Genomic DNA, 25,038 nt, shown 5'->3' with positions numbered 1-25,038 from the left:
TATGCAGTGGTCGGCTTCAGTTTTCATAAACTTATGATCAGTCATGAAAGATTCAAACCTCTGGCGAGGTGCTTGTTTTAAGCCGTATAGGCTCTTCTTCAAGCGGCAGACCAATTTTTCTTGTCCTGGAGGAGGTGACGAACCTCGCATTGGTGAATAGAAACCCATGAAACCATCTGGAGCGGCTGGGGATTAGGATTAGGTTAGCCTCTTTGGAATCAGACAATGGGAGCTCGGGCTTCAGCGGTGGTGGCGACAGTGGTTGTGGTTGATTCACAAGAGGAGGAGATGGAGGTGCAGGTGTTTCAGCAGAGGAATAGGGAGGTTCTGCAGCTGTGCCCAGAGACTTGGTTGCCATCAATTTAGTTAGCACTTGATCCCTTGGATTGGAGCACCGAGCACCACTTAAACAAGCACACCTAGAAATTATGTACACCACAAGTAGGGTTGTATCGTAAATATATTAGGCTAGGTTATACTTTGGTTTAAAAAGATTAAGTCAGTGTAAAAAATCTTAGGTCTGGCCTATTAGTTTGTGTATGCCCAAATTACATGTCTGATCTATATTTAAAAAATATAAACTTTTTTTTGTAAGTAATGGAAATAAAAGTTACATAGAGCAAAGTCTAGGGTGAGTTGCACCCAGCAGATCCATGTTCAACAAGGCGATACAAGGCAATGGAGGCACATGCAGTACATGTAAATTCCAGTCCGAAAGAGAACTTCCTAAAGCTGCAAGCTTGTCGGCAACCATGTTGCCCTCTCTATAGGAGTGGCAAAGCTTAATGTCCCATTGCCCCTGTAACAATCTCCGGATACGACAGATCAGAGGGGCTAGAGGGTGAGGCCTCTCACAACCCTTCAAGATAAGGGTAACCGCCAAGAGGGAGTCCCCTTCGAATAATATTTTTCGAAAACCCAAAGTCCATGCCACTTCAACGCCATGCAGGAAGCCCCACACCTCCGCTCTAGAGGATGAACCCACCCCTAGATTTCTATAGAACCTAGCCAACCATTTGCCGGAGGCATCACGAATCACATCGCCGCAACTAGACCTTCTACCACCAGCCGTACTGAACCCATCAACGTTAGCCTTGCACCATCCATTATCAGGAAAATTCCAGCCAATGAATCTCCAATTCTTCTCATGACTTTGCAGGCCATTATCACAAACAATATTGCGGGCACTAATCATATAGACCTTTGCTGCTCTCACAACAGACATCGGTTCTGAAACTTTACTCTCAAAAACAAAAAGATTGTGTTTCTTCCAAATGAACCAGCATAAGACACCAAAAATCTTCCTCCAAACAAAGCCTTGGATATTCCCTGTGCACCTGAGGTTTAATTTCATCCTTATGTTAGCAGTAACATTGAAAAAATCAGGTAAAAAATACTCCATTAAATCATTAAAAAGAAAAAAAATGGAAAATTAAAAAGAAAAATCATGCCAAAACCCTAAACCCTAAATATAAACTTTGGCTTAGGCCTATAAGCTATTAAATATCAGATCATTACAAAAAATAATATTATTTTATTATCCATAATTATTAGGATAATAAAATAATATTTTTTATTTATTTAAAATAAATAATATAATATAGGCTGATAAATTTATATGCTCGACATATACAAAAAGGCCTGGGGCCTACTTTCTAAATATGTTTTTTTAAAAGCCTATATCTGTATTATTTGACTATTTATAATAGGCAAAGTCTGACCTAATATAGACTAGGTCATATATCTCTATAGGTTAACCTACCCCATTTACATTCCAAACCACAAGCATGAAACAATAATTTTTTTTAAAATTTATTTCAGATTATATGAGAATTATGTAAATAACATTTTTGAGTGACATCTTCAAGCACACCTACTAAAATAGGTATAGCTACTTAAATTTTAAAACCGATTTTTTTTTTTTTATTATAAAATGATTCTAAATTTTATTTTTACTAAAAGGGATTAAGAACACTATTTTACTATGAAAAACTTTAGAATGAAATTATCTTTCTTTAAAATAAGAACCACTAAAATTTTGGAAAAAACTTATTTACAAAAGCTATACAAATTTGATTCCGATAATTATTTTCAAGTTTTCCTATAATAATTGTAGTTCATATGAAATTCTCCGTATTAAAATTATCATTTATTCTTTAGTCTTTACACATTTGTTGGTGGTCATCCATCAGAACTCCAATTTATTTACTTATATTTTATTAATAACTTTACCATACTCCTAAATTTGTGCATAAATTAATATGTGTGTTTGATAACTAATATTACCTACATATGTCATGCTTTCAATTATCAACCTCTGTGCGGGAAGATATACCAACAGCTGGAAAGTCTATGCATTCTTGGTGAATTAATGCTAGTTAAAACTTGAGTAATTCCTTGTTCAAGTGTTTTTCAGTGAATGTTAATACCTATATATTTGAGCTTTCGTCTTGCAAAAGGATAGCCATCAAAGATGGCTGTTGAGAAGAAAAATCTTACTTCAAGTATAAATTGAAGCACTCTTTCAATCACATGAAAATTAAGACAGCATGAAGTAATTTGACACGCGTGACAAGTATAACACATGTGACAAGTAATTTCGATGCTATTTCTGCCACTTGTTTGTATTTCTCATCATATTTCTTTCCCAATGGTACTACCTGTAACATAACACCACCAAATGAGGGCTAATTATTTCACATTTTCAAAAAAAAATAAAAATGCCTCACGCGTATCGGCACATGCCTTTACGTAATTTCATTTAGTGGATTATCACATCTTTTTAAATATCGAACATTATATACAAGTAACATAAAAAGAGGGCAGAGGAAGACAGACTTTGTGCACTGCCGAACAATTATTGTCACTCATCACTTGTTCAAGCCCATCGGATTCTTTTTTTTTTTTCTTTTAATCAGATTCATACCATTTAATCACTCCTTACTCGTTTAAAAAGCATAAAAAAACCATTGAACTCTTCCTTGCCTTAAACCCATAAAATTGTTAACTTTATGTACTTAGAATCCTCAATCTTTTTGGCTTCCTGCATGATTCCAATTAAAGTTTCTTGAGGGGAAGAAAATTGCTCTCCTTACCTTCAAATCAAATTGAAGTCTAACTAGAACCATAAAACCTACTAATAAGTCACCGTAGGATGATTTGCAATTCCATCCTATGTCAGTTATTAGCAGGACAAGGTATATTGAACTAGAGAGACATAGTCGTGACATAACAAAAATGTTGACATAAGCAATAGTGAATTAACAACAAAGAAAAAGTTATTTACATCAAAATACTACTGGCATCTAAAATTTGACAGGGGTTACACACCAGTAAAATTTGACAGGGGTTACACACCAGTAAGGCAAAGGTGTATATACTACTACATAAGCAGAGTTGGCCGAAGTGGGTTTTTGTCTATGGGGTAGGGGATATGTAACCGGTAGTGCATCTGATGCAATAGCAGCAGCATGTCCTTGTTTCAATTGTTGAGCAGCTCCTTCAAAGGAGGCAACATGTCCTTGTTTCAATTGTTGAGCAGCTTCTTCAAAGGCAGCAGCATTTTGAATTGAGTTCCTAATGATGTTGACATCAATATCAAGATTGTGTTCAACATAGGGGTGTTTTGAAATGAGCAGTCGATCTAACTGTCTTGTTGTGAGAGGCATCTGCTTGGCAATTTCAAGAACAGATTTATTTGGCAATACATAACCAGTACTCTCATCCTCTGCACGTGCCAGCATGTCCCGAAATCCATATAGTCCTGAAACAATGGCAAGCTGCTGAGCATTGAAACCAGCCTCTTGCAATCCATATATACCAAGGTATGAGTTTTTTGTTATAAGTTCTTTCTCATATAGCTTCATGCAGACATTGTAGCTGCGTTTGTAAACCTCCACCAGAGGAGTATCAGAACTTTCAGAATCCTTAGGCAAAGAAAATAACTCAATCCTCATCAAATCATATATATGCAGCAAATAATGAGTATCTTCTCTGGCATATTTTAGCATCTCATCAGGGAAAGGGCGTAGTCTCCAATCAGCAGTACTATATTCTTTGTTTGCAATGACACCACAATAATGATGCAGAAGATACTCCAAAGTGTTCCTCTCCAATTTTAGCATCCTTGAAGCCTGGTGAGTGTCAAACAAATTACACACGTAGATGCCAAAGTCTCGTTGAAGCCACACAATATCTCGATCAGCACCATGCATGACCTTCCTCTTGGAAGGGTCCTTGAACACTTCCCTTAGATAAGACCCAATATGATTGCGAAGCTTCAGAGTGTCAACAACAAAATCTTCAGTCCTTGTTGAGATTTGCATGAGGCAAGTCAAACCTTGGAAAGACCGATACTGATTATGTTCCAAATCAACAGCAAATTCATCCACTGAATGCAGCTTAACAGCCAACTCCTTCAAATCTTTGACTTTCTCAACAAACTTGAAAGGGGTGCTTTCTGTTGAGGGAGGCTTCAATGGCACAACATCCCCAACACCTCTATCAATGAAATCCAAAACAGAAAGCTTTTCCAATGGATGAATAAACCTCTCACCATCAGCACTCTTTTGCAACCAAACATGCTCAAAAGGCACATTAGCGTTGTTAACACGTATGTTGTACTCATCCTGTGGCCTTCTAATCGAAGGTATATGAAACGGAACCTTCTGCTTACGCTTCCCTATCATCATTGCCATTCTTCCTCCTTTCTTTTTCCTACCAAGCGAACACAGAGAAACCTTTCCCCTCTAAATGTGTATTATATCTTCTCCAACACACTGTGTCTCTGTGTATATATATATATATAAGCAGCGTGAAGTTAAGATATGATAAGATATAAGTTTAACATTAAATGCATGAATATCATATATTGATAAGATTTCAAAGAAAATAAAAGATATCGTGTTTTGTTTGCCTCAATACAAAATTTAAAAAAAAGATAACAAATACTATATATATCTTTTCTTGAATCAATATCTGGGTAGATAAGATATCTATAAGTTTAAAATTAAATGCATCTATTTTTAATATCTGATAGTAATAAGATTTCAAAGAAACTAAAAGATTTCAAAGATATTGATATTAAATGCATCTATTTCACACTTCGAACCATTTAAAATATTTCTTCTTTTAATAACTTTTTAAAAATTCGAAATTTAAACTTCATAGAGTGGAAAAAGAGTTCAGCATTAATTGGTGGCAAATATCTATATTAATATCCCACTAATTTTTCAAAATTCAAATATTTTAAACATGATATAGGTGGGAAAAGAGTTCAACATTGTTTGATGGCAGACAGTTGTATTAATATCCCACTATTTTTTACATGAGTAATTGTTAAGCTTATCAATAATACCATTAATTTTTGCATCAAAAATTGTTAAGCTTATTAATAATATTTATTATTATCTGAAAATATGAGAGAACATAGATTGAGGTGATTTGGGTACATAATGGAAAACTCCTAGATGCTCCCGTAAGAACAGAAGTTTGTTACCAAGAACTTGACACGGAGAGAAAGAGGCAGGCCGAAACTTACTTGGAAAAGGTAGTAAAGCAAGACTTAATGGAATGTGATATAGATTGAAGAATTGTTTGTCTCAGGAAGGATTGGAGAAAAACTATTAGCATTGAGGAGGGTTAGACCCGTTTTTCTTCATATGTTCCGAATGATCTATTTTTAATCATTTTCTTGTATTTCACTCTTTCTTTCTTTCTTCACCTCTCCTTTTTTTTTCTTTTTTTCTTCTCCTTCTCTTTCCTCTAAATTATTTTCTTTTATTTATTTATTTATGTATTTTCTCTTTTATCTTTATTTCTTTAATTTTTTAATTTTTATTTTCTTCCTCTTATGTATCTTTATTTTATTTTATTTTGATTATTTTTTGTTATTTTTTTTAATGTAGTGTTATGTGTATGTGTATTGGTAAAGCAAATGGGGAAACTCACCCCCGGCCTCAAAAAAAAAGAAAGAACTAAATACAAAAAAATTATCGCCTAAGTTAGTAGAAGTTGTCTAGGTCTACTCACTGTAGTCATATCTGCTTGAATTAAAAATAAATGAGATTGGCTTCCTGGTGATGGTCCACAACATGATTCGCGAGCCAATTCGCAAAAGTATAACAACCCTCATTAAAAAATATTGAAATTATGCAATATACATAAGGTTGAGTACTAGTTTACACTAAATTTTAGCAAGTAAACTTTCAATGCAAGTTGTTCAGTAATTGAATGAATTAGCATGATAAATAATGTGGTGATACAATTCATGCTAAATGAAGTAAATTGGACCTAAATGGGATTATTGATAAAGTTTATGTGTCAAAGTATAAATATATGAAAATTTAGGGACTAAATTACAAATAAGCAAAATAATGGCCTAAGCTTAACTTTGATTGCTTAATTAAATTCTTTAGAGGATTTTAAAGTCTAGAAGTGGTCTTGGAATTTTCTAATGATGATTAGATTAATTTATAAAACTATGTCAAAATTCAATTGAATATAAGCCAAAGGTATGTTAAATTACATGAAAAGTTAAAGTAATTAAACAAAATTGACTAGTTTGATAATTTAGTCATATTTTTTACTAAATGATTAATTGAATGCTTTCAATTAGTTCATTATACATCTGAATATATGTGTTGGATAATGGACCAATTATATTAATTTAAAAGATTGACTAATTCAAGATGAAAGAAAAGTTAGTAAATAATTAACTAAGTTAATTGTTGAATTATTTCCATGTGTAATTGAATTATTCTCTTCTTGTACATGTCACACCCTTTTCTTTCTTTCCTTCATCCATGTGGGTTGATCATGTTGAAAATATAATGAAAAGAACCAATGAGAACTGGAAAGTGGTTGTTGATCATGTCCACGATTATATCGTCATCCAAGAAATGCAAAAAGATATCTAAAGGGTTGATGGGGTTTGATGTTTAAAAGTGATTGTTGTTGGAGTTAAACTTAAACTAAGTAAAATGCAAAAAGATGGCTTAAAAACCTAATTAAGGTTTTGGCCATATACACTAGAAGGAGTGTATCATGTGTTTGATTTAAAGAGTATATAAAATCATAATCAATATTGTGTATTTAAAAGCTTGGAGTAAATGGATTTAAGTTTAAGTTGAAGACAAATTATGAGTACCTATGCACATAGGGTTTCGGCTATGCATGCTTAAAGGAGTATGTTATGTAATTAATTTTAAGACTTCACGAAATCATAAATAATGATGACTGTGTAAAAGTTTGAAGTGGTTGGACTTGGGTTTGAATAATGACAAATCAGTAATTTCCATACATATATTAATTCGGCCATGGGAAGTAAATGGACTTTGAAATTGAATATTTTAATGTTAAAGTATTCAATGATACTTTTAATAAATAGTTAGATAAAGGGAATGTTCACTGTACATGAAAAAGATATAAAAATCCAAGGAATGCCTATGTATCAATTCGGCTATAAAATGAGCTAGATTGAAAAGAATCATGCGTGATCATCATTTAGTTGATAATGATGAACATTAAGATGACTTAAGTTGATTACAATGATAAATGGATTAATTGGAAACCTAATTTGGTCACTTGGTTAGTAAAGTGGATAATTAGGGTTAATGTAAAAAAGATGTTGTAACAACCTGTTTCTATACACACAAGATGTCACGCACACAATATAGATGCGCACATTAAAGTTACAGATACAGAAGACTTCTAAGTATTCCAACATAGTTATCTTCAAACTACGTGACAATTAAAACCTTTCTTATGTTCCTTTATGCAAAAAGATATAACTATACAATTCCATAATTGTACAGAATTTAAAACTTAACGCAACTTAATTTCCTGTCAAAATACGAACAACATATCATCTATATATTGGACTTACTGAATAATATCCAAACCTGTAATTCAGAAAACAAACATACACTATATATATGTATTTCCAAAGTTCCAACCACACAGCCTTATAACAACATATACTTAGCATCTTTCAGCTTACTAGCATAAGCAAACAGCAATCCAAACATAATTATACAGACTACGGATAAAACTTTATTTATTTATTTACACTAGAATCTCACACCATGATCCTGTAGTTTCGCAGACAACAACAAGGTAACTAGATAATTACTATCCAAGCATCCATCAGACACACTTGACCTGCAGTTTCAGCTAACCTGCTCTTTCTCTTACTTATCCTTTGATGAACCACTATCCGAAGAAGACCCTAAAATATGCCCCATAACGCGGGGTGAGATTTATAATACCAATAAACTAAATGTTTATAGAATATTCTCTCGTTCTCAAGCTCATTTCCTGCATAATTGGTCAGTGTACACAGAATAATAGAAACACGTACAGTTCATGCAAACTTTATTTACAGACAATTTAATTTACTTATTATCTTAGAGTTGATCACACACATACATTACACAACTTGCTGTAATTATTTATTAATTTAAATATTACAATTTTAAAAACATATAAAATGAAATTTTCAACTTACAAACAATTGTACAATAATTATGTAACGCTCGACAACTTCAAGAATCAATGACTGTCTCCACAAACTAACACGAGACTTTTCAGCGTGTTTTGTTCTCACTCACACACTTTCTGGGAAAACTTCTGAGGAGATCACTCATCCCAGAATTGCTCCAAGTCAAGCACGCTTAACTATGGAGTTCTTCAGTTCCGAGCTACCAAAAAGTAGATGCATCTTGTTAGAAAAAAACATTATATTTTGATTATGAAAATTGAATTGGAAATAGACCTCCACTTCTAGATTTTGCTGTTAGATCAGGATGACAAGTAAATTGCAGCAAGATATACTCAAAGCAAGTTTAGAAAGTTACGAAGGTGAAGATATTTTTTTTTGGAGCCTTATGAATTTTAATCAATAAAATTTATATCAAAAGCTTGCTTAGGACTGCATTTCATACATAACATAAATTCTATTTTTGTGTGAAATTTAAAAATAATAATAATGATAAGAAAAGAAAACCTGAATTATTTTTTGGTAAAATGCTGAATTTTGTGTGCTAACTTGATAAATTTCTTTGCATCTTTATTACACTTATATCTGTTATCTGTGAATTCTCTTTTGTAATTTATCACAGCCCTTCATTTCTTTTGTTTAAACGGTCATGATCAGTTTTTCATATCAGGGGCACTATATCTAAAACAACTCTCAATCCCCCAATAAAAAAACAAAAAGAAAAAGAAAGAAAAGAAAAAGTGAGAACCCTAAAGGAGCTATCGAGAGAAAAGAAAAACCCTGAGCAAGAAGAAGATTATGAGAAAGAGAGATAGTAAAAATTCATGAAAGCATACAAGTAGTTCATCTGGAGATCCACATGAATTTTTCTTTAAATCAAGAGAAATAGGAGAAGTTTGAAAGTGATCAACCTTGCGACATAGTGAAGGCATCAAGATCAAGATTCATGCAAAGTGGGCAAATCAAGAGGCAATTTATTTTCTTTTTCTTAAAGATTTGTTTTGAGGCAGGTTGATTCAGGCAAGGAAGGCTATTTTTGAAAATAAATCTGAATAAATCCTTGTCATATATTTGATCGCTTCAAGCTCCCAGGTGAAATCTAATCAAATCGTTTGAAAAATCCTAACCTGCTTGTTTTTCAGCAATTCCTAGTTTAAATTTTTTGTGTCTGCTGAAAACATCTTGTAAGCCTGAGTTCGTTGAAGAATTTTTCCATGTCTGTTTCATGATGATATCTGTCTTAAGCTGAAAAAGATTTTTTGTGAGATATCTTAGTTAAACAATTTTGTCTCTCTAGTTTATCATTGACTGATTAAATCAAATTTTATTCACTGCAGTAATGTTGTTCTGAAATTTATACATGAGATGTAATTTTTTGTGAAACCGGTTTGCCGTTTGACAAATAAATAACACTGTGATGTTATAAGGATTGGTGTTTTACCTTGTATTCTCAAATAAAATATAGCTCAGCTTTGATATTTTACTTAAAGATTGTCAAGTTGTATCTAATTGGATATTTGTATGAATATTCTATTTGGTTTGCGAAATCTACATTGATTGACAAGTGTTAAATGGCATAGATACTGTGAATTAGATTTCTGGCTTAATATTTTAGTAATATTTGTTAAGCTTAAACTACTGCATATTATCTGACATTTTGCATCATCCTAGTCGGCAAGCTAGAGATATAACTTTGTTGATTGATCCAAGATCATAGATATTTGGTTACTTGAGTTGTACTAGGTGTGTATAACAAGCACCAAGGGAAGACCTTGTAACTGCTCGATTTGAGCTAAGGCAAAGTCAGTAGTGTAATCTTAGCTTACCTTGGTGTGAGGTAAGGCTTAGGCAAAGAGTTATCTTGGTTTGAGTGGGGTACTCAAGACCATAGATGTTTTGAAGTTGGCTTAGTTGGAATCAACTTGTATATTTTGTGAGAGTTTATTTTCTGGTTTGAAAATAAGTTGTAATTGAATATTGTGATTTTTTTTAGGTGGAAGAAAATCCAAGAGCATGTTGCCTTGGGACTGGATATAGCACCTCATTGAATTTAGAAGTGTGAACCACGATAAATACCTGCATCATCTTCTATTTCCTATACTCTTTGTTATATTACATTTTTGATACTTTTAAGCTGAAATCTAAATTTGCTGCTGCTACTTAATTGATAACTCTGATATCTTTTTAAAAATTGGTCTGAGTTACCAATGCTGCTTATATCTTTTATGTTGGAAAATTTCTGAAATTCAAGTGTTTACATACTGCCACTATACTTGATTAATTCTGAATAGCATTGTTATTTTTCCATTTTAATCAAAGTAATAAAGCGGTGTAAGCAAACCAAGTTGGCACTTGGTCTAGTTGTTTTTTTGTGATTGTAAAATTGCAAAAAAACTAGATAACCCTATTCACCCCCCGCCCCCTCTAGGGTTATTTCCAGCTTCTTACTTACATTCTTGGTAGCCACTTGGATAAAGTTAGTACAGGTAGTACCAATTAATTCTTATAAGTTATCCCCAATTGTATCGTCCCATACCAGCACAATCTTTGGAATCCCTCTCTTTCGGGTGTTGATTCAATTCATTTATGTACCCCTTCCGCTAATAGTACATTAGCTCTTCCACTAACCATACTTTTGATCCCAGAATGTTACAAATTACATATAATACCTTATTATTTTAAATCATCAAATATTATGATTCTTACAGAAAACTCTTACCGTATTCAATGCTACAGTTCTCACAGAAGCTTTCACTTTCTCCTGCTAACTTGATACTCTCGGATATTATTTCCAAGTATTAGAGCATCCAGCATCCACAATATATTAACTTACCACCTTCTTTTAATTTAATTACGGATAATTCCATACGTCAGAATACAACAGCACATGTAGACGGACAAAAATCACACAAACAACAGAATGTCAACAGAATTTGTAACATAATCAATCAAGCAAACAACAAAAAATTGACAGAATTAGTAAACGTAAATTAATCAAAAAACATCATAAAATTGACAGGATTAATAATTGTAAATCAAATAGGCAAACAACAAAAAATTGACAGAGTCAGTAAACATAATCAATTAAACAATCAGCAGAAATTGACAGAATCAATAAACATAATTTAATGAACAAACAACCACACCAAACAAATTATTAGACAAGACAACACATCAAAACAACAATTTACATCTTATTAAACAGCACACAGTATATACATACAAACACCTACGCTTTTACTTTACAGAATAGCCGAAACTACTCAATACTGAATGTGTTCGCGATAACTAAGAATTTATTCCACCGGAGCCATCCCTTATTTGGATGTACTTTACTCGTACGATCAGATTATTTATTGGCATCGTATTGGAATTTCACTTACATTATATATATATATATATATATATATATATATATATATATATATATATATATATAGGGTCAGGATCATTTTACACCAGTGTAAATTACACTCTTAATCTTGTCCACTGATCCCACTTATATCTAAGGACTCAAATTTTGTAGTAATGTGAGCCATTGGATACAAGTGGATCAATGATCAAGAGTGAGCGTAAGACTTCTAACTCTTACACCGGTGTAAGAATATCCTGCCCTATATATATATATATATATATATATATATATATAAGTTATTCTACCTACTCCTATTTTGCCTACCTTTGCCTACTCCTTTCATTACCGTTAGATTCCAATCTAATCCAACGGTCCATATTTGCGAAATAAAATAAACCCTTTTTTCCTCTTTCTTTCTCTCATTTCCTCCAATACTTTTTCTGTCTCCTCCCCTTTCTCTCTTCCTCTACGCCACATTAGAGACATTTTTTTTTTCATTGTCGTCAATATTCTCTGTTTTCTGAAAAAGTGAGGAAGAAAAGGTCAACATAGTTAAAGTACCGCTTAAAATACAATCCTTTACGAGTGTCATCGTCTTGGGATTTTCCTTTCACAGGTTTTTTAGGTGTTAAAATGTAAGATTATTCCCAAAACCCGTGGCCATCGCAGCTGAAGGAAGCCTCTAAGTGGACAATTCATACATGCAAAAATTATACATAGATTATCACACCAATCACCTATATGATCAGGAAGAAAAATCAAAATTGAACCACTGAGTTTTTGAATTGGTTTTGAAGAAGTTCACATGAAACATGCTAAAATTACATATTTCTTTGAGTTTTCATTTGTTTAGTTACAATCACAAGGCTTAAGAAGCAGAAGTATTAAAGAGGTCTACGGCAGCGTTGAAGGAAAAAAAATGTATCCAGTATGGCGTAGAGGAAAAAAGAAATGGGAGGAGAGAAAAAAGATATGGAAGGAAGTGAGCAAAAGAAAAAGGGAAAAAAGAGTTTATTTTATTTCGCAAATATGGACCGTTGGATTAAATTGGAATCGAACGGTAATAAAAAAAGGTAAGCAAAATAGGAGTAGGCAAAATAACCTATCCCTATATATATATATATATATATATATATATATATATATATATATATATATATATATATAAAATCTTTCCTTACTGAAGCACACATTATTTATCATCTCGACATCAGAATAGTACTTAAATTCAGTATACACATATGTTTTTAAATTAAGGATTTCTTGCACCAACTGTCATAGACAAAATTACAGTACTCACATTTTATAACAACTTTTATTTCACAAAATATAACTGATTCACCTTAGACTTAATGCATGTCATATCACTTTACCAACGTATCAACTATCAATACCTCACACATTAAAAATTTTAGGCTTGTTAAATCAATATAACATCAAACTTATTTATGTCAAACTTAACCTTTAATTATAAAATAACATACTTCACACATCACATTTTTGTTATATGCATAACACCATTCTAGTATTCAACCACAGTATTAATACAAATATAACTATTACCCCATCGAATACTGGTAGAACAATAAGCTAGAAGAAAATCCCTTAAACATAGAGCTTACCTGGCAAGCTCCACAAAACACAGAATCCTCCAGACAATCACTCTTGGGTCAAATCTATTTTCACAATAGAATATTATTAATCATTGATTAATGTTACTTGCAATCAAACAACTTGAATCTAGACATCATTTCATTAATTGAGCTAGGTGACATAAACACTTCCTTTAAATCATTCCACTTGAATTAAAACAATCATTTATGTCATATATCCATGGTTGTCGAATGTAGGTCCCACCTTTATCTTCTTGATTAAAAATCTTACTTTCTTTATTCCTTGTTCAATTTATCATTTAATTCAAGTATGTTGGGTTTTAAACTTTATTTGAATAAAAGAAAATAGAAAATGAAAGGTTTTTTTTTTTGGTGAAGAGGTGTGTCCCTTAGGAATTTGTTAGTGGACAATTAATGTGTTTAGATTTCCTAAGTTAGTCATTAGTATTTCTAGTTATTTGCTATTGCTTTTAAATAGTACCATGTAAATCATTTGAATGTAAGGCTTGAATGTTAAAAGATATACAAAGAGGTATATTCAGAGAACTCCTTGTGTGTTTTAAGTGTTTGAGAGAAACACCATTAGAGGACCTGTGATTCACAAATTGGTATCAGAGCTTGAGTTATGGAGAGTGTGAACACTTCCAATATGTCGTTGCCCCGCCTGACAAAGGCGAATTACGTGAATTGGAGTATCCAGATGAAGGCGTTGCTCGGATCCCAAGATGCTTGGGATGTTGTTCAGGACGGTTTTGCTGAACCTGCAACCACTGCAGGATTTACAGCAGCTCAAACCAAGGCGTTGAAAGAGATGCGTGCGAAGGACAAGTCGGCCTTATACACGCTTTTCCGAGCTGTAGATGAGTCCGTATTTGAGAAGATAGCAGGAGCAACGACGTCTAAGGAAGCATGGGACATCTTGGAAAATATCTATAAAGGTGCTGACCGAGTAAAGCAGGTCCGACTTCAAACTCTACGTGGCGAGTTGGAAGGCATGAAGATGAAAGATTCAGAGGGTGTATCGAGTTCATCACCCGAGTTCAAGCCGTGGTGAATCAGTTAAAGCAGAATGGTGAGCAGATATCTGAGACTAGAGTTGTTGAGAAGATTCTGAGGTCGCTGACCGACGACTTCGAAAATGTGGTATGTGCAATTGAGGAGTCGAAGGACTTGGCTACGCTTTCTGTTGAAGAGCTAGCAGGTTCCCTTGAGGCGCATGAGCAGCGCAAGAAGAAGAAAAAGGAGGATTCGCTGGAGCAAGCACTCCAGACAAAAGCAAACATTAAAGATGAGAAGGTGCTCTATTCTCAAAATGTCCGAGGTAGAGGTCGTGGACGAGCTGGACGTGGAAATGGCCGTGGTGGTCATGGCCGAGGTCATGAGGTGAGAAATGAAGAAAGAGCTGAATCGAGTCAGAGAGGAAGAGGACGTGGCCGAGGTGGAAGAGGCCGGTGGTCAAATCAAACAAATGTGGAATGTTACAAGTGTGGCAAGTATGGCCATTACTCAAGAGATTGCAACTCAGACAAGTGTTACAATTGTGGTTGAGTTGGGCATTTCGCTAAGGATTGTCGAGATGAAAGAAGAGTTGACAAGGCTTCAAACCTCTCTGTAGAAGGAGATGGAGGAGTTCTTATGCTAGCCCATGGTGAAACCAGTTCAAAGAATGAGACGGAGTGGTATTTGGATACCGGTGCCAGTAATCACATGTGTGGTTACAAACACTTGTTTAAGGAGTTGAAGACGGTGGAAGCCGGACATGTCTCTTTTGGAGACGCGTCCAAAATTGAAGTAAAGGGCCGAGGTACGACCTGTTTCTTGCAAAAGGATGGACGAGTTGGTACAATCCGGGACGTGTATTACGTGCCCGAGCTCAAAAGTAACATATTAAGCATTGGACAGCTGATGGAGAAGGGTTACTCAGTTCTAATGACAGACCGAGTTCTACTGTTGAAAGATAAACAAGGGCGTCTGATAGCCCGAGTTCAGATGGAAAAGAACAGAATGTACAAGCTGAGTCTAAGGAGCATGGAGGTCGGCTGTCTGCAAGCCGGGGTAGAAGATAAGATGGACTTGTGGCATAGACGGTTTGGACACCTTCATTATGGTGGTCTGACCGAGATGATGAAGAAGGACATGGTAGTGGGACTATCGAAGATTAATTCTGAAGGAAGATTTTGCGAGGACTGCGTATTGGGAAAACATGCGAGAAGCCCGTTCCAAAGGATGGCAAGATACCGAGCTAGGCAGCCTCTGGAGTTGATACATACCGACCTGTGTGGACTCATTACTCCGGGGTCCTTCAGTGGTAAGAAATATTTTGTAACTTTTATTGATGACTTTAGTCGAAAGACTTGGGTGTATTTTTTGAAGGAAAAATCCGAGGTGCTAGAGGCATTTAGGAGTTTTACAACAGTGATAGAGAATGGTACTGGAAGATACATCAAGTCGGTTCGTTCAGACCGAGGTGAGGAGTACGTGTCAACAGCTTTCAAGAATTATTGTGAGGAACATGAGATAAGGCGGTTCCTAACCGCACCGTACTCGCCCCAACAGCATATAGTAGCTGAAAGAAAGAACCGAACTATCCTGGATATGGTTCGATCTATGCTAAAAACGAAGAACATGCCAAAGGAGTTCTGGGGAGAAGCCGTGCAATGTGCCGTGTACGTGCAAAACCGATGTCTGCACTCAAGTGTGAATGATAAAACTCCACAAGAAGCATGAAGTGGTCTAAAGCCATCAGTGGCTCATTTCAAGATTTTTGGTAGTGTTGCGTATGCACACATACCGAATCAATTGAGGACAAAGCTATAAGATAAAAGTAAGAAGTATGTGTTTATTGGCTATGATGAGAAGACGAAGGGGTACAAGTTGCTGGACCCCGTCAATAAAAAGGTGTTGGTGAGCCGAGATGTAAAAGTGAATGAGGAAGATGGATGGGACTGGAGCAGTCCATCCGGGGTCAATGTGGATCCCGTACTAAAATCAATTGAGGTCGGACAACCTTCGACCCGGATTCTTGAGAATCTGAATGACTCAGATAGTGATGAAGAGCAGAGACAACCGAGATTGAGGAGTCTACAAGATTTGCATGATTCCACCAGTGAAGCACACTTGGTATGTCTATTGGCAGATTCTGAAGATGTAAGCTTTGAAGAAGCAATCCGAGATGAGAAATGGCAATCAGCCATGGAGGAAGAAATAAAGGCGATAGAAAAGAACAAGACGTGGGAGTTAGCCGAGCTGCCCAGAGGAAGTCGGCCCATTGGTGTGAAATGGGTCTACAAGAAGAAAATAAACGCTAAGGGGGAGATCGAAAGATACAAAGCCCGGCTAGTGGCGAAAGGGTATAGGTAGAAGGCCGGCATTGATTATGACGAGGTGTTCGCACCCGTAGCAAGAATGGAGACAATCAGGCTGTTGATCTCTCAAGCAGCCCAATTCGGATGGCCGATCTATTAGATGGATGTGAAGTCGGCATTTTTAAATGGAGTACTCGAAGAGGTGTATCTAGAACAACCTCCGGGATTCATGAAAGCCGGACAAGAAAGAAAAATATTGAGACTGAAGAAAGCTTTATATGGATTGAAGCAGGCCCCAAGAGCCTGGAACACAAGAATTGACAATTACTTCAAGAAGGATGGATTTGAGCAGTGTCCATATGAACATGCTCTCTATGTAAAGAAGAAGGAAGGTAAAATTTTACTTGTTGCCTTATATGTTGATGACTTAATTTTTCTAGGTAATGATGAACGAATGATAAAAGACTTCAAGAAGAAAATGACGGAAGAATTCGAGATGACGGATCTCGGTCTGATGAGGTATTTTCTTAGTCTGGAGGTCAGACAAGACAAATCCGGGATCTTCGTCTCTCAGGAAGCCTATGCAAAAGGAATTTTAGAGAAGTTTAAAATGACAGACTGCAACCCGGTTTCAACGTCAATGGAACCCGGTTTGAAACTTTCGAAGTATGATGGAGGAGAGAGAGTTGATCCGAGTTACTACCGGAGTCTAGTTGGAAGTCTGAGGTACTTGACGTGTGTGAGGCCGGATCTGTGTCTGAGTGTTGGGATCATAAGTCGATTTATGGAAGACCCGGGGTACACTCACTGGAAGGCGGCTAAGAGAATTCTGAGATATGTGAAGGGAACAATCTCACAAGGACTTCATTACTCGAAGTCAGACAAATACAAGTTGACGGGTTATTCAGACAGTGATTGGTACGGAGATGTTGATGATAGAAAGAGCACGGCTGACTATGTGTTTTTCATGGGAAACACGGCTTTCACGTGGGTGTCAAAGAAGGAACCCATTGTGACCCTGTCTACATGTGAAGCCGAGTATGTTGCGGCATCTTGGTGTGTTTGCCATGCAATATGGCTAAGAAATTTACTAAGCAGGCTGGAGCAAGGGCAAGTCGGCGCAACCGAAATCCGAGTTGACAACAAGTCTGCGATCGAGTTAGCAAAGAATCCGGTCAATCATGAGAGGAGTAAGCATATTGATGTCAGGTTTCATTTCATCCGAGATCAAGTCAAAGAAGGAAAAGTGGAGCTCACTCATGTTGCAAGCCGAGATCAAGTTGAAGATATTTTTACAAAGCCCCTGCCGACGTTGTTGTTTGAAAATTGCAAGAAGAAGATGGGAATGAAGGATGGTAGAGATATTAAAGTTTAAGGAGGAGTTTTGTTGGGTTTTAAACTTTATTTGAATAAAAGAAAATAGAAAATGAAAGGTTTTTTTTTTTTTTGGTGAAGAGGTGTGTCCCTTAGGAATTTGTTAGTGGACAATTAATGTGTTTAGATTTCCTAAGTTAGTCATTAGTATTTCTAGTTATTTGCTATTGCTTTTAAATAGTACCATGTAAATCATTTGAACGTAAGGCTTGAATGTTAAAAGATATACATAGAGGTATATTCAGAGAACTCCTTGTGTGTTTTAAGTGTTTGAGAGAAACACCATTAGAGGACCTGTGATTCACAAAGTAGCCTATTACAATTGATATAGAGAATCTAGGAATGGAAAAATCTTCATTCATTTCAATACCATCAGCAATGAGTGATGTCTTATATACAAAGCCTAATAACAGAAAATGCAAGGTGCCAGACTAACCACATGATGCAGCAAGGCCAAAATAGAAAATACATACAGCAAGGCCAAAATAGAAAACAGTTGCAACAAACTAAAATATGACCTGGCTCTAAAATATTACATATCAAAAAAACAAATGAAATACAATATATTTTAACATAGCCATTTTATACACCAAACTTTCTAATTCCATTAATCTTTGTTCGAATCGGCAAAAAAATTAAAATATTACATTTTTAATAATTAATTACGAATTGGTAGCAGTTTGGAAACTATTTTCGAATTTATTGCAGTCATTCACGCCCAAATTAGGCGTGATGTGACTATTCACGCCCAAATTAGGCATGACTCCCAAGGCATTCACGCCTAATTTAGGCGTGAATCATCTGGTGTTGACACGTGGCACAAAAAATTAATAATTTATCCGTAAAACTTTATAAGGCCATAACTTTTGACTCGGGTATCTGAATGAGGTAATTCTTTTTTTGATTCCACACAACTTTTCGAGATCTACACAATGACATCTCATTTGAAATATTTTATCTCTCACAAACACAATTCAAATTTACAACAATGATACTATAAAGATGGCACCAAAATAGATTAACTCATCTATAAATAAGATGACACCAAATTTTCTATTAAATATAAAACGCAATCAACTCCTTTAACATTAAATTCAAAATTCAAATAACCACCAACAAAACAGCAATATATTCGTAATTAGGGTTAAAAACGACAACTTATTCGAAATTATTTATTTTTTTTGCCTCTACCATGTGTTTGAAAAAAAATAGTGTACGAGGTTATTTATTTAATTATTAAAATATATACAAATTTATATAATATTCTACCAAGTGTTTAGAATATTTATTTAATTATCTTCTTTATTAATACAGATTTTTCAAATTGATTTTTGAGTTTAAATCACAAATTAAATCTTTATTTTGTTTTTCTTATTAATAATAATTTTTAATTTTTTTTTTGGTAATACACTATATAATACAATTATTGCAAATTTGAATAGTGTTTGTGAGAGATAAAATATATCAAATGAGATTTCATTGCCTAGATCTCGGAAAGTTATGTGAAATCAAAAAAAGAATTACCTCATTCGGATACCCGAGTCAAAAGTTATGACTTTTCAAAGTTTTACAGTTCATAAGTTGACTTTTTTTGCCACCTGTCAACACCAGACGAGTCACGCCTAATTTAGGCGTGAATGCCTTGGGAGTCACGCCTAATTTGGGCGTGAATGACTGCAATAAATTAGAAAATAGCTTCCAAACTGCTACCAATTCGTAATTAATTATTAAAAGTGTAATATTTTAATTTTTTTGTCTCTTCGAATCACCTTAATTCATTTTGGTACACAATATTGTTCATTAATCGTGATTCAATATACTCCTCTCATTTCACATGAATATGGTCGAATGGCCATGTAAAAACCCGCACCGTTAAATAAGGTATTTAATTAATTAATTATACGAAATTAGGAAATGATTTCATAATTGACCCTAATAATTATATTGAGGCTCTAATAATTATAGTAAGTGATTAAGAATGCAGAAAGTCTCTTTTCGGAATGCTAGTCGGTTTAAATGCGTACCGAAAAAGTATCCCGGAAAATTAATGTAAGTGCATGATAATTACTAGAATATTATATAGGACTTGTAAAACGAGTTTCAAGTCCAAATAATGAGAATTGGTGCCAGAAACTGATACTGGCTAAGAAAAGCGCGTACCGGAAAGGTGCTCAGAAAAATATTATAAAAATATGATAATTCTTGTAAAATTGAGTAGGTTAAGAATCCAGAGTTTGGGATTAAAATGCTAAGCGTAGCAATTAAAGCTAATACTGCGTGTTTTATGCTTATATGGCTATAAATACTCCCTTTAAGGGCACAATGCCCTAGAAAACAGACTCTTGTGCGTGAGTTGGTGTTGGTGGCTGACCAGAATAGTGCTCCATTGCTCTTCCCTTCATTTCTTGGTCAAGTTATCACCTTGGTGCTTGTTTCTTCCTTCTAAACACTTGGGTATGTGTGAGAGTCATCTTTGGGGTTGAGTGGAGGTCATAGTTCTGAGTTTGGCTTCTGTGTTGGTTGTGTTTGAGGGCTGTGTTCTGAGTTGGGGGTGAAGGGGGTTCATTTTCTTGGTGTTTGATGCTCCAAGAAGCTACCTTGTGAAGAAAAGATCCCACCTTGTTGCTCCATTTTCGTATTCTGTTCTAGTCAGAACCTTGGAGTGGCCTTGAGAGCTCCAAGAGCATCACCCTTTCTGTTTTGGTGCTAAGGGTAAGTGGTTGAACCTTGAACTTGAGTTCTTTTGCTTAAAAATGGAACCTTGATGCATGTAAAGGCTTAAAGATGATAACTTAATGTTGGGGTTGGTCAAACACACCTAGAAATGCATGTTTAAGCTACTGAAATTGGTAAAAAATGAAACCTTGGAAGGATATCTTCACGAAATGCAGTTTCTGCATTCTGTCGTGAAATATCCGAATATCTGCCCGAGAAATATCCGGATATGTGATATCCGGATATGGGATTTGGATATCCGGATATTGGATATCCGGATATGGGAATCTGGATATCCGGATATTGTATATCCGGATATGGTCAGTGAGATATCCGGATATTGCATATCCAGATATGTACCCGAGGAATATCCATATATTCTGGGATTTCGAAGAACAGTAGCTGTGCTGTGAGGACAATAGGCTATTGGGGGTTTGTGGACCCTAGATTGATGAAGTTAAACTTCTGTAATCAATGAACTAATTCATCTTGATGGTGCCAACTCCAGCAATCTCTAAGGTATGATCATTTCCCATGTACACAAACCCTCCAGAGATAGGTTTATATGAATGAAACCAATCTCTCCGAGAAGTCATATGCCATGTTGCTCCTGAATCCATTATCCAAGCATCAGCAAGCTCCGATCTATCCTTAGACACCGTTGCTGCTTCACTGTATAGAACATTTGCATCGGCAACACATCCTTGAGAAGTTGATGCTTCTGAAGTCTTGTCTCCACCACTCCTTAGTCGACACTCATTTTTATAGTGTCCTTTCTTGCCACAGTTTTAACACTTGACAAATTTCTTACTCCTAGATTTTGACCTTCCTTGTCTGTGACTCCCACTGGAACCACGTTCCACTGACCGTTCTCTCGTCATCGTCAAGGCCTCCGCTTGATGCGAACTTGCCAGCCTTTCTTCTTTGCTTATTTGCCGTCTTTCTTCTTCAAGAACTGCGGCAGCAACACTATCAAACGCCAAGGATTCGGTGTTATTAGTGATATTGATGATGAGTTGGTCATATGAATCTGGAAGACTCTGGAGTAGAATCTCAGCACGCTCAGCTACCTCAATATTATGTCCCAATGATGTGAGTTGAGAATATAGAGAGGTCAGAGTATTGATATGCTCTGTTACTGAAGTGGATTCAGACATCCGAAGGGTGTAAAGCTTCCTCTTTAGAAATATTTTGTTGTGAAGTGACTTGGACGAGTATAGTTTTGTGAGGTGATCCCATATCTCCTTGGATGTTTTCTTTTCTTCTATCCCGGATCATATATCATCCGAAAGGGATAGGTGCAGATCAAAAATGGCCAGTTCATCAAGTTTCTTCCACTTGTCATCTATGATTTCCGGCGGCCGAGCACTGATGGCCTCCACACAATTATCTTTGGTCAAAATGCCTTCATCTTCAATTTCCATAACGTGAACTTTGTTCCGTCAAATTTGCCAATATCAACCTTTGTTGTCATGATTCTATCAAGAACTTCTTTTGCTGCAAAATAGCTCCCACTGCTTCACTTGGTTTCCTTCAACCAGTATTTTGGACAGTGCACCTGGAAAGTTTCCAGGAAAGATTGGAGGGGTCACTAATGGTCCCACTTAATAGCCAATCTCCTTAGACTGTTTCGTCTTTGTGACAAACTTTCCACACGCACTTAATCACCCAAAATACCTCTTCAGAGGAATGCTCCGATCGCGAACAGTAACTGAATACAGTAATAGTCTCTGTATAACACTTGCAGCACCTCAGTATAAATTAATACTGATGTCAACCCAACAACTCTCCAAGGATAATTCTTTTCTGATGTGACAAATCAGTCTAAGCTGCAGTCACAGAGCATACTAAGAAAACCTCATCTCTGATACCACTATTAGGGAATAGGATTCCATCGGACAGAACAATTGATGCAAAATTATATGGAAAGTAGGCTTTCAGGAAAATGCAGAAGTTTTCTGCTATATTATCATTCTTCAATCATCAAAAGTCTCCTTTTCACATCCTTCTAACAAGCCTTTTAATCAGGCAATACAAAAAGTAACTGACAATAAAGGACCATCAATGGTCTTAAAACTAATACAAAACGGAAATAGCCATAAACCAAACATAAAGTCATGCAAACTGAAACGTCTGCAATTATTAAAATTATAAAAGGCCTTAAAACTAAAACGTATGCAATTATAATAACTTATGGTGACTCAAGTGCATCATCCTCCCCTGCTACGAAAAGATTCACCCTCGAATCTGCGTCAATAGTCAACTTCTTCAGGTGGTAATCCAGGCGGCAATTCTTCTGGCATTACATCTGCGAATTTTGCCAGTTCTAAAATTTCTGACTTGGACAGCAAAGAATTCTTTGCTTCCTTCCTCCAATCTGAAGGTGCTAGTTTAATAAGGTGGCCATCCTTCTTAAAGGTGTAAGTATTTTTGAAACCATCATGTTTTGTCTTCCTATCAAACTGCCATGGCCTGCCTAATAAAATGTGACAAGCATCCATAGGAATGACATCGCACCATACTTCATCTGAATATATTTTCCCAATTGAAAAACACACTAGGCATCTTTTGGTTACTTTCACCTCATTCCTTTTTTTTAGCCAAGACAGCTTGTAGGGTTGTGGGTGTTCTTCTGTTTTCAGCCCCAATTTTTCTACCATAGTGGTAGAAACCACGTTTTCACAACTCCCTCCGTCTATAATCACACTGCATACTTTTCCCCCGCTGGTGCACTTGGTGTGGAAAATATTGTGTCGAAGCCATGTTTCATCATTCACCATATCCACATTCAAAACCCTCTGAACGACTAGTGATTCTCCGGTATCAGCATAGACAATCCCCACCTCTTCAGATTCTGCTTCTTCTTGTTCATCGACATTGTCATAGATTGGTTCTTCATCAAAAATTGGAGCCTCTGCAAATGTCACAATCTGTTTATTTGGACAATCTGCAGCAAAATGTCCAATTCCTTGGCACTTGAAACATCTCTTCCCTACACTACTTCCTTTACTCGACCCTTCCTTGTTGGGAATATTTTTTTGAGGCGTAGAACCCCTTTCCGCAGGTGAAGTTGCTGATGAACTCACTGATTTAGCTCCGAATTCCTTTCTAGGAAATCTTGATTGAAACTTCGAACGGTCACCCTTTCTTTTACATTGTCCTTCCACCTTCAAGGACAGTTTGCACACATCTTCATAAGACCAATACTGTTGTAAGTACACAACATCAGAAATTTCATCTCGCAATCCACCTAGATATCGAGCAATCACTTGTTCATCTTCTTCGACCATGTCACAACGCATTCGAAGACGATCAAATTCAGTGGTGTATTGTTCCACCGTAAGATCACGTTGCCTGAAATTGTGATACTCAATAAAGGCCTCTTGTCTGTATTGAGCAGGCAAAAATTTGTGCTGCAACAATTTCTTCATCTTGTCCCATCTTTGAATTTTAGACTTTCCGTCTCTGATTCTTTGTTTCTTGACATGTTCCCACCAGATTGAGGCATGCTTCCTCATTTTGATTGCTACTAATTTCACCTTTTGCTCATCTGTGAGGTTTTTTAAATCAAAAACCCTCTCAACGGTGTGTAACCAGTTGATGAATACATCAGGGTGAGTTGATCCCTCAAACTCTGGAATCTCGATCTTCATCCCAAAATTGGATGTGAAGGATTGATCACCGGTTCGACCCCTCCTTGGTCTTTCGCGGTTCCAAAATGGATTTTTGTCCTCCTCTTCCTCTAGAGATGACAGTTCAGATTCCTGTCTCCTTTCTGACCCGTGCAACTGTGCCTCTGCAAGCAGTTGTTCGAGTTCTTGGATCCGTCTGTTCTTTTCCTCAATTTCAGCATCTCTCGCATCAGTATAATAATCGTCATCGGTAGGTTGACTGCGTCCTCTGCCGCCACGACCTCTTCGTCCACGACCACGACCACGACCTCCGCGATTTTCCTGCTCAGCCATCTTTAAGGCAACCTGAGCTCTGATACCAAATGATGCAAAATTATATGGAAAGTAGGCTTTCAGTAAAATGCAGAAGTTTTCTGCTATATTATCATTCTTCAATCATCAAAAGTCTCCTTTTCACATCCTTCTAACAAGCCTTTTAATCAGGCAATACAAAAAGTAACTGACAATAAAGGACCATCAATGGTCTTAAAACTAATACAAAACGGAA

At 35.9% G+C, this 25,038-nt stretch overlaps 2 protein-coding genes across 2 annotated transcripts; both read right to left on the bottom strand.

The window, feature by feature from the left end:
- Positions 1-3,305: 3,305 nt before the first annotated feature.
- On the bottom strand, positions 3,306-4,697 carry LOC133316981 (protein RRP6-like 2). The gene has a single exon (XM_061518775.1). It carries the CDS (start codon positions 4,695-4,697, stop codon positions 3,306-3,308), a length of 1,392 nt encoding a protein of 463 aa, XP_061374759.1.
- Positions 4,698-23,111: 18,414 nt separating this feature from the next.
- Positions 23,112-24,824, bottom strand: LOC133316980 (uncharacterized). Its single transcript, XM_061518774.1, has one exon. The coding sequence runs from the start codon at positions 24,822-24,824 to the stop codon at positions 23,112-23,114; it is 1,713 nt and encodes a 570-aa protein (XP_061374758.1).
- Between the last annotated feature and the right edge of the window lie 214 nt (positions 24,825-25,038).

This window comes from Gastrolobium bilobum, unplaced genomic scaffold (genome assembly GCF_033153095.1).
Source record: "Gastrolobium bilobum isolate Gb01-03AN ecotype WA unplaced genomic scaffold, APGP_CSIRO_Gbil_v1 utg86246, whole genome shotgun sequence".
NCBI classification, from domain to species: Eukaryota; Viridiplantae; Streptophyta; class Magnoliopsida; order Fabales; family Fabaceae; genus Gastrolobium; species Gastrolobium bilobum.
Note: the sequence above shows the minus strand (reverse complement) of the source record. Positions and strands in the feature narration are given on the sequence as shown.